Raw genomic sequence first — 11,113 nt, 5'->3', positions numbered from 1 at the left:
GGAAACATCGGTAATAAAAATAGTGTTACGTGAACGGTAAGATATGATTATGTGTCATTTTATAATAGTATACATATTAATCATATATTTTATTATAATTTATTTTAAGTTATTGATAAGAGAAATACTATATTTGGAAAAAATAATAACAAAATTATTCAAAATCTTAATAGCAAGTTTGACCCCATTACCTAATTTTCAATATCTTAACGTAGAAGAGTCTACCTTTATAAAACGACATCGTTTTCTTGACCTCCCCATCCCCTCAAATTAAAAGCCTCTCTCCACACGCATCTCTCTGCTTCTTCTCTCTCTCTCTAAGCAAAGAAAACAAAAAAGGCAAAAGGCCATGGCAGGCGAGAACGAGCCAGCGAAGCTGCTCTTGCCGTACCTTCAACGAGCCGATGAGCTTCAAAAGCATGAGCCTCTCGTCTCTTATTACTGTAAAAAGAGAAAAATCTTAAATCTGTTTTCTTTTCTCTTTTCTCTATCTTTTATTCTTGGAAGCTAATTAGATCGTTTGGTTTTTTTGACGCTTGAAAAGGTCGGTTATATGCAATGGACAGAGGATTGAAGATACCCAACAGCGAGAGAACCAAAACCACCAATGCCCTTCTTGTTTCTCTCATGAATCAGCTTGAAAAGGTCTCTTTATATATATATAATTTTGTGGGTATTGTTGTTTGAGCTGTTTAATGAACTGGGTCTAGTTTACTTTCTCAGAAAACTTGATCTTTGATTTTAGATATTATCGATGATTGGTTGATGGAATTTCACATGAAAAGATTTGATTTTGAAACATGGGTGTTGTTCATGTAGCTGTTTAATCAACTGGGCGTAGTTTGGTTTCTGAGAATTGTTATTGTATTGTGTATTTGCACTAGTACTGAGGCTCCGGGTTACTGTTTAAAGTGCCTGGTTGCTTAATCTTAATGTGCGAAAACGATTGTTGGGATCCGCTTTGCAGCATAGACCATATACCATGTTTCTGCTGCCTGTAATGCCCTCACATTGTTTAGAGGTTCTTTCATCATTTGTGATTAATGTTTGCTTTCAGAAGGAAATTAATTTTGTTTTCTGGTGAACTGATCCCTGTTGAAGTAGAATCTTATAGTTTTGTATTGATCATTGGCATGGGATTGATTGTTCTAGCATGTAGTTGTTGTATGGAAACTATAAATCTCTCCTCATTAGTGTCTAAGGATATTGGTGTATTGCAGGATAAAAAGTCGTTGAAGTTGGGGCCTGAAGATAATTTGCATCTAGAGGGATTTGCCTTGAATGTCTTTGCCAAGGCAGACAAACAAGATCGTTCTGGACGAGCAGACTTGTAAGTATAACTTCTTTCTTATGTATGGCTGTTTTATTGAATCCTATTTAGCGGCTTGCCTTTGAGGCTTACCCTTTGGGAGGCATGACAAACTTATGAAACTCAGCTCATTTAATGAGCTGAATGTCATATTCTAGTTTTGGTTAATCATAATTTGTGTTACCTTCTAAATTATGAAAAGTTCTGTCATTTTCAGCACTAGACCCTTTTACTTTACTTAGTTGTGTGATGTATCTATAAATGATTTAGGATTAATTTTTTGGAGCTTGGTACAGGAATACAGCAAAGACATTTTATGCTGCTAGCATTTTCTTTGAGATTATAAACCAGTTTGGTCCTCTTCAGCCTGATGTGAGTTTCAAGTGGTTATACTCACATTAAATGTTTGTGCTTCTAATGTTGATTTCTTCTTTTGCGGTGCTGATGCTTTATTTGTACTGTAACATGTGATTGGCATTATCTTTAGTTTTAACTGTTTATGGCTTTCTTCAACAGCTTGAGCAAAAACAGAAGTATGCAGCCTGGAAAGCTGCTGATATTAGGAAAGCTCTGAAAGAAGGAAGGAAGCCCACTCCTGGCCCTCCTAATGGTGATGAAGATTTGTCAATTCCATCAAGTACACCTAGTGGTGCATATGTATGTGTCTAAACAGAACAGCACTTTAGTCTTCAGCAATATATGCACAATAGTAATACCTTGCCCTTCTCTTCTATCAGTAAATGGCTTTGACGTATAAACAGAAAGTCACTTATGGATAGCTAAATGTTTCTGGATTATCTTCATCTATGTTTATCTTTGCAGGATCTTGGACCTAGCGAACCTGCTGTTACCAGTCCTAGACGGGATTCTGATCCATCACCTCAATTCCATGATGAAGTAAATAACCAGCATTACACTAACATTCCACCATCACCTCATTTCCATGATAAGATTGACAGGCAGCATTCTTCGAATATTTCACCAACACCACCACCTTCATATCCTTCTGCTAGTTACCCATCGCATGATCAATCCTATCCACAAGAACCTCAAGAGCACTTTCATCCACCACCTTCCACAAGCAGATCAGAAAATCCTACATATCCTCATTCATACCACCAGCAATCCTATCCACAAGAACCACAACAGCATTTGCCACATGGTTACCCATCCCATGAAGCTTCCTCTTATTCATATCCTAATTTTCAGTCTTACCCAAGTTTCTCAGAGAGTAGTTTACCCTCTGCCTCGTCTCATTATGCTTCTTACTATCAAGGTTCTGAGACTCCTTACACTCCCCAGTCAGCTCCTCCAACAACAAGCTATCCATCAACAGCCCAATACTCTTCAAGTAGCAGAAATGGGACAGTCTCAGATCCTGCACAAACTACTTCTCAAAAATACCAATATGACAGCAATTACCAGCCACCACCAGAGAAAATTGCTGAAGCACACAAGGCTGCAAGGTTTGCTGTTGGAGCCTTGGCATTTGATGATGTGACAGTTGCAGTAGAGCACTTAAAGAAATCACTTGAATTGCTGACCAATCCATCAGCCAGTCATTAAGTTTGTTATCCTTAAGTGAACAGATCCAAGTGGTTTTTCTTTGAATCATATGGCTTGATTTGTAAAGGTTTATATTCAGAGTTTGGAGAAACTGATACTTGCCATGTAATTCTCAGCATCTCCTTCCATTTTCATTTGAGAATCAAATCATGTTGCATGTGGTTTTCTATTGTAGATTCCGCTGGTTTTTTTTCCCTACCATTTTCTTTCCTGTAAAAATGCAATAAGTTAAATCCAAACCCCGCATATAATCTGAAAACAGAGGAAGAACCTAAACAAATTTGATTGATGGATACCAATCCTCAGTCATGCGTCTGTAATAAACAACCCTTCAAGCAACAGATATTAAAAGGTTTACAATCTTGCCTCCTTATCTGAATCCCCCCATCCGTCGACTAACTGAAAATTTGGCTGTTTCGAATAATCCCAAGACTGTTTCCTGGTTCTTTTGAAGAAAATGGTGCCATGAAATGAGTCAACACCGGAATCGCTTGGTTCTGACAAAGCATTCTTTCTCTCTAGTTTCCCAGACTCTAAGCTCCTATTGATCGGACCAAAATAGAGTTGTCACGTGTTACGGTCTTACAGGAGAATCGTGAATCTCAAAATCGATTATGTATTAGAATATGATTGAGTATTGAAGTTTTCACATCGTTTTTAACCTCTAAAGTATCTTTTGTGAGATAAAACCGTGAAATTTATTGAATCAAAACGAACAATATTTTGCATCTATAAATGATAATTTCACGTTGTTTCTGGGTTTCATTCAGCTAAAATATTAAGAGCAAAGAAGTCTGTTTCTTTTTAGGAGATGAACTCGGGAAAGAAACCTCCCAAAGTCCTATGCTGTCTTAATTCTTAGCAATTTAAGGATAAGTGCAATGACACAAGAACTGCTCCCAACACATGGAGCGAAACATGAATATTACTCAATAAGATTCAATCCTCATTAAAGGACAATGAATAGGAAAATTTCTTGTTCTTTGCAAAAAAGGGTTCGTCTCATCTGATTTGTGGACAACTTTGTGAGCTAAGGTTGGCTCTTGCCTTCTTCACCAGATTAACAAAGAAAGTTTTGTCTGCATAAGGTGGATGAGCCAAGAGAGAATGTCCTCACCTATCTGTTTGCTGATAGCATTTAGGATGAGCTTAATCAATATTCAAAATGACAGTGATGCCTACGGAAATTATGGGATCATATGATGATGGCAAGGGGTTTTTAGTCATTTAGTAAGGATATGAGATTCAGATTCTGCCATTCCTAAAACAAAGTAAAATATTGATGATAACGAAGCTTCTTCCAGGTGAAATTCTTGTCCCTAAGAGAATCCGTCAAGGTATCCTATATAGTCTTATGGTACTAAGAAGAGATTATATCTAAACAAGGTGTTAAATTTATGATTGATTGGTACCACCCTTGAAAGAAGAAGAATGAGATCTAGCCTCTCTTGTTTTCGGCAATCAAGCCCCCAGAGATTTGCTGAACAAGACATGAAACATGATCGAAGTGCTTGTTCAAGCATGTCTTTCATGATGCTGGGATGCTTGTGGACAAAGGAAACAAAGGAGAGTCAGTTGCAGCTGAAAGAGAAGCAGCACCAGCAGCTAAAGCAGGCAAAAGAGCTCACCCTGGAGGATTGGCTCATAGCTTCACCAGGCTTGCAGAAGCACAGTGGGACAGGTGGGGGTGAATACCATGTCCTCAAACACTACTCCAAGAGGGTTTTCCCATCTTTCGTTGGAGAAAATGCACATACCTCCTCTAAACCAAGGGAGAACTTCTCTAAGGAGAGGCAGCTGAAATTTGAAGATGATGAAAGGGAAGACATGGAGGTTTCCTTGAGCAGGAGCCAAAGTGGGAAGTCAAAAAAAAGGGTGAGCTTTAGGCAACCAGAAGAAGCTGATATTTTTATATTCCATTCATCATCATCAGGAGAGAGGGAGATTTAATCTTTTGTTTCTTGTTCTCTGTTGGGTATGTTTTGGTTTGTCAGTTTGCTTTTGGTATGTGCAGCTTGGGAGAAAAAGAATAGACCAACTACCTGCTAAAGCTTTACTCAAACATCCTCAATAGCCATGTAAGATAACATGTCAATGTCTCTTGCATGCACATAGTCTCTTTATGGTTTTGAATAAGCTTCTTTAATTAGCAGAAGGTACACTTAGTTCAATATTTAGGCTATACTTTATTAGTAGCACATGGATCAAGGAAAGGTTTGAGAGTTATATCCTTCTGATTTTGCAATTGTTAGTCAAAGAACTAAAAGGAGGAAACAAGTAGTATACAAAGAGCCAAAGCGGTCTAAAAAGTTAAATTTAGCAAAAGAATGAAGGATTGAAAACTTTGCAAGATTACAACTGAAATAACTACCCATTGAACCCTACCCAAAATTCAAAATAAGAAAAAGAAAAGGGTAAGCATCATAATTAATGCAAATTTTGATGGGGAATGCAAATTGTTCACAAGTTTTTAGGTGCCAAAAAGCAAAACCCTTTTCATACAAGTTCACATACACAAAAGTAAACACCATGAAAAAGCTATAAAGAAAGTGAAAAATTAATGGAGAGGGTTTTGCATAGCTTGATTTACCTAGTTTCGATTCAAGGGAACACCAAGTCTTAATACTCATCAAGTATATATAAAGGTAACTACAATCACTAATCACACAGGAGAAAAAAACACACACACAAAAGAAAGTGAAAAAAGAAAAAAAAGAAAGCTAAGGCAAAGCCTTTTCCCTCTCTCTCTCTTTCTCTCTCTTTCTCTCTCCTTTGTGTGTTGATTGATCCTATATCTTTTCAATGCAATGGGAAATAACACACAAAAGGGGAAAAGGTGTAAGGACAAAACCAAAGAGGGAAGGGGGAAAAAGCCTTTTTCTTTGAACACTCTTTTCTGCTTTTGTTTCTTTTTTCCTAAGCAAGAGACAGAGATGCAACTATATGGAAGAATTGCAACTGCTCTAGTAGCTCTTTAGCATGGCTTGTGGCTCGGCGCTCCACACGTAAAAACAGCTCCTCGCTGAGCTTGTCACCGATGTGAGCATCGACAAGTACCCCTGAGATGCTCCGGCAGCTGTTGGCTAGGGCTCGGCCTACCTCCGTCGCATCGTCCGGCCGGCTAACGACCAGAGGGCTGCCTCCTTTGAATACCTCAAGCTTGTTTATGGTGAATGAGCCATCAGCTTCAACCACTTCCTTGAAGTCTTGTAGGCTTGGGGCATACACTGGAATGTTGAAATTGTCACGCTTCTCACTACTAATAAGGCCCTGCCATAATGCATGTACCATTAAAATTATGTAACCCTATTTTTGAATAACATTTAGAACCTAACTTAAAAACACAAACCCTAATTTGTATATATGCTTTCTCCGTAAGTAAACAATTAAAATGAAATTAAACCCGTTATTTTTATGTTTGAAATGATTAAAAATATGTATTTCAAATATAATAATATATAATTTTTATATACATATATGTATATAAATGAAAATGAAATTTCTATGAGCTTACAAAGAAACAATGAAAAGCTTATAATGATCATAATCTTTGTGGCAGGCTGATTAGAACAGTTGATTAAGGCAAGAGGATCATACGTAAATGTAGTACTACTACATCAATTTGCTGCTAGAAATGCTATGGTCCCACTTATCTTATGATTTATTTGATCAACAATGATTAAATGGACCCAAATGACTGTTATTGTCGTCTTGTTAGATAATATGATTATGTTCACAATGGGCCCCCACAAACCCCTGCCAGCGGGGTTATCATATTGCCGACATGGCAATGGGACAAGTGGAGGGTGATAGAGCTGATTCTTCCCCAAGACCAATCCAACGGCTAGAATTGGAGTGAGTTAATCATGACCAGTGACAACCCATCATGAGGCTCTATTACTAAAGCCCAAACACACCTAATCATTCCCCCTTTTGCATGGTGTTTCCCCGTCCTCTCCCTTCCCCCTTTGCTTTTTGGTCTGCCAAAATGCAAGGAAACAGTAGCATAGAGGGAGAAATTATTATTGCCAAGGCAAAATTTTCCCCCATTCAAATGTCAACTGTGAGTTATCCACTCCAATCCAAGGAAAATGAACACTGTTGACACGTAAGCCACATGCAAATATGAAGATTAGGTAAACATAGGTGATTAATACCTCTTGGACAAGATCATCCCAAGCATCCTGAAAGTGGGTCCCGAAGAGGAGGCCGGCTCCACCTTGGTCCGAAGGGTCCACTGAAGTTCTTCCAAGGCAGACAAGGAACATAGACCCACCCCTCTTCATCTCTATGGATCTTGCCCTGAGGAAAGCAGCCAAGTCTGTCTGGAACTGCTTCCTGTATGCACTGGCTGTGCTCTCACTCGCACCATGGATGAACACCCTCCCTTTGTTGTAAGCCGTTGATCTCCTGTCCAACACAGTTTCTGGCATCTGGGTCCCCCATGGCAGACAAAATGTCTGGTGTTAATGTTGCATACATACAACAAAGAAAGAAAGAGAGAGGGAGAGGATACCCTAAATACTTTGTCCTCCCCTTTTTATTAGAACATCAAGCATATGTTTCATAAGTTTCTCTGTGTCTTTTTCCCTTAATTTTGGAAAATATAAAGCAAGATTGTTTTTGGGTAATTAATTCTTGGAAAAAAAAAGGGATTAAATTTAATAATAGTTATAATATATGATTGCATTTAACTTACATTTATCCATGATTACATCATTAAATAAATATTATATTTAATGTCATGTACTGTTATTTTTGCACCCACTTTTTGACCTAATCAAAGTCGGCAAAAAATTGGAATTGTTGAAAGAAAACATTTAAATTAAATCATATAAACTTTTGTATTTTTTTTCCAGTGAAGTGACGTGAACTTGAAAATATTATGTATTTCTTTTATTAATTTTACCTTAGAAATCAACCTCGGGAACAAACTATATTTATAAAAATATATTAATTATATTTATATATGATATAGCTTAGAATATTTGGTATGTAAAGTAGTGTATTATACTGCACCATGACCAAAAACCTGTACACACTAAAAATGAACCTGTGATAGCCAGTGCAATGAGAATGCAGAGTGGAAGACGTCGATGGATCTAGCCGGAAAGAGGCGCCGGTAAAATGATCCGGGGACTCCGGCGGCGAAATAGGACCGGTGTCCGTTCGATGCTAGGCACTCTTCCATGCTGCTGCCACCGTTGTAGTTAGCCAAGGGAGGTAGGAGCTGGAAAAGGGTGTTGAAGTCATTGCTAGGGAGATCAGAGAAGAAGGCAGTGAACTCCGGCGGCTGATCCCACCGGTCCGACGACTCGTACCGCTTGATCATGTGTTTGATGATCACGTCGACGATGTAGATGCTGTTGTTGCTGCAGGAGCAGCCTAGGTCGACGACGACGAAGGGAACTTCCGGGGAGTTGAGGTGAACTCCGTCGAGGGATTCTTCCAGGAGGTGAAGCATGGAACGAGCATGTAAGGCCTGCATGGGAGAGAGACCAAAACCCCATAGCTAGGGTTTAACAAGGTGAAAAATGAAGCAAAAAAACCCCCAAAAAAACCCAAAAAAAGGAAAAACCTGAGCTTGGGAGTTGTTGGCATAGCTTCCTTCTCCTTTCCCACCTTTCATGCTAAGCAGCTTCTCCAAGTTAACGTTAGAAACAACAACGTTGTCTCCCATGGGAGCCATTGTTCTTTGCTCTATCAAGCTCTGTAGTTTTTCTGGGTGTTGTTCAAAGTTTGGGAGTAAAGCTTGAGTATATATAGAGGAAAAAAGAAAGGGAAGGGGATTGCTCTTGCTTTGTGTGCTTGTACTCTGGTCAGGGTACAAAAGGGGGGGAAAAGGGTAATTATTATTTAGATAAAACAACAAGGATAAGCTTGTATGTACATAAATCTAAATTATGGGACTTCACATGCAGCAAACAGCAAAGATAAATATTTAGTTCTCTCCCCCCGGCAGGCCCAAGATTGGCGCCGGATTTTCTTGTTTCCAGTCTCCAAGGGAGCCGGATTCCGGCCACTGGTATCGGAAAGTTCAAACCAAAGGATGGTTAAAAGAAAAGATTAAAAGCTATGGGGAAAGGGGGGGGGGGGGGGGGTGTTGTTACTTTTCTTTGAAGTAATTAAGATTATGGTTGAAGTTATATATAGATGGAAAAGGAAGAGTATTCAATAGGGAATCATGGATATTTAGGTAAACTTGATATTATCTTTAATAAATAATAATGACACTATTTTTTTTACTAGATGTAAAATGAATTAAATTGTACTGTTTTGAGTAGAGAAATATATGCATTTATCGTAAAAATCAATTAAAAAAACTCGTAACTTAATTTTTATCGAAAAGATAACCATCTAAATAAAGAAATACATGCATATATATAACTTTCTTTCCACCTTCTTCTTTAGGCCAAAATTTTAATTTTCTTTTCATTTTTGTTATACTCAAGTTGTCATCGATATGGATAGGGGTTAAAAACCTTAAAAAACCCACTATTTTAGTGAAAAATGATAATACTAATAATAATTATTATAATAATTATAATAACAATAATTAACCTATTTCCACTATGAATTGTATTGTCATTTTTAACATGGTTTTGATTACATCTCTTTCCTTTTTAAGGAAAAAAGAGCCTTTAAATACATGCAAAAAGTCAGAATTATGGGTAGACAACTAACCTAGATAACCCAACCAACCAAAAGACTTTATAATTAAGTACCATTTAATCAGAAGAAACAATGCATGCTTTGTAAATTCCTTAGTCTCTTTTGCCTTTATAAGCAGCAATTATTATTTTCTCTAAACCATATTAATTATATAAATTAACTTGTCCGGCCGGGTCACAATCTTATGCTATATATATAATAAATAAGTATGGAGAAATTATTGACTAATAATCTCAATTAATTAGTATAATTACAATATGTAAAAGGGACACTAGGAAAGTGATAAATATAACACAACAATTATGTTTTCTTAATCCTTGGTATGTATCTTCAGGTGAATCATTAGCTGGTTTGGTGGTCTGTTAGAACAGTTTGAACTCAGATTAATTAATTAATTAATTGGTGTGCAAAGTCCAACTTTTCTTTTTTGTTTTCATTGTTTAATTAAAGTTAATTAATTAATTAATTAATGAGAGGGGGGACTTTATGAGGTAATGGGGATCCAAGAGATCCATTATAAAAGCCAAATGATAATGAATTATTCTTCTAATTTATTAGACCATCACCCCAGAAATCAAGGTTCATTTTGTACCTAACCCTTTTTAACTACTAATTAGACTACTAGTCTTTGTTGGATTAGTGCTAGTACTTAAAGGCAAAAAGAAAGAAAAAAAAAACTCTTTTTCACGTAACCGTTAATTCTCTCATTGAAATCATATCCCTATTATTTCCGTCGAATTTATCTTTTATCAATTTTGATAGTATATATATACAAATTATATATATGTAAAAACTTATGATACGCTTTTGTGCATATCATTATTTATGTAAATGAAATAACGCATGCATTATAGAAATGATATTAAGATTGAACATGTGGTCGATATTAAATAAAGAAACTTTAAGTAAAGATATCGATGATATGTTAAATGGATAAAATGCATATAGGATAAGACATATACACATTGACTAATAATAACATTGACATTGAAATGTCACTGATCCATTTCATCATAGTGCACACAAGCATGCAATTGCAAAGGTGTGTGTCTGTGTGGCTTGATAGTTCTTATTGCAAAAGAGATTGCAAAGTGGCAAGCTCTCTCTCGATCTTCAATGGAGGACTAGTACTAAAGCAAGGCCTAAAAAGAGATAATCACATAGGTAGTATAACATCTCATACTTGGTTAAAACTTTTTGACAAGTCTATCAACTACATGGGAACCCTCTTTTTGTGGTTTAACAATTCTAACAAAAGTCAAGGAATCTTGATGATATATGTTTTTTCTCCCTAATGACCCCTCACCCTCGATCCCCATTCTTTTCGTTTTTTTACCAAGCCTCTTCACTTAAAGTCTACACCACCGTGATAATCGGGCAGTTCACGTGAAACAAGGTCGGACCATTATTTTCCACTGCTTCATCTCTTCTTCTTCTTCTGCTTCTACCTTTATCTTAACTTCCAACTGACCTACATTACTTAGGGTCTTTGCTTGTTTTACACTTCTATAAAATCAAAACAAGGCCATGCAAAGTTAATACTGTTGAGAACATGCATTTTCTCTT

General features: G+C 37.0%; 2 protein-coding genes and 1 long non-coding RNA gene across 3 annotated transcripts; 1 reads left to right on the top strand and 2 right to left on the bottom strand.

Moving 5' to 3' along the window:
- The first annotated feature begins 255 nt into the window (after positions 1-255).
- Positions 256-3,049, top strand: EXT-LIKE (hydroxyproline-rich glycoprotein family protein). The gene is made up of 6 exons (XM_007020633.3): positions 256-443; positions 545-645; positions 1,221-1,330; positions 1,606-1,681; positions 1,826-1,966; positions 2,132-3,049. Exons 1-6 carry the CDS (start codon positions 350-352, stop codon positions 2,873-2,875), a joined length of 1,266 nt encoding a protein of 421 aa, XP_007020695.2. The 5' UTR covers positions 256-349; the 3' UTR covers positions 2,876-3,049.
- Positions 3,050-3,997: 948 nt separating this feature from the next.
- LOC148761399 (uncharacterized) lies at positions 3,998-4,924 on the bottom strand. The gene is made up of 2 exons (XR_016027566.1): positions 4,504-4,924; positions 3,998-4,419 (listed from the first exon to the last, which is right to left on the bottom strand). It is a non-coding gene; the product is annotated as an uncharacterized LOC148761399 (long non-coding RNA).
- A 508-nt stretch (positions 4,925-5,432) lies between these two features.
- IAMT1 (IAA carboxylmethyltransferase 1) lies at positions 5,433-8,946 on the bottom strand. The gene is made up of 4 exons (XM_018124124.2): positions 8,454-8,946; positions 7,929-8,357; positions 7,033-7,308; positions 5,433-6,145 (listed from the first exon to the last, which is right to left on the bottom strand). Exons 1-4 carry the CDS (start codon positions 8,562-8,564, stop codon positions 5,792-5,794), a joined length of 1,170 nt encoding a protein of 389 aa, XP_017979613.2. The 5' UTR covers positions 8,565-8,946; the 3' UTR covers positions 5,433-5,791.
- Between the last annotated feature and the right edge of the window lie 2,167 nt (positions 8,947-11,113).

This window comes from Theobroma cacao, chromosome 7 (assembly GCF_053813885.1).
Source record: "Theobroma cacao isolate CCN51 chromosome 7, ASM5381388v1, whole genome shotgun sequence".
Taxonomy (NCBI): domain Eukaryota; kingdom Viridiplantae; phylum Streptophyta; class Magnoliopsida; order Malvales; family Malvaceae; genus Theobroma; species Theobroma cacao.
Note: the sequence above shows the minus strand (reverse complement) of the source record. Positions and strands in the feature narration are given on the sequence as shown.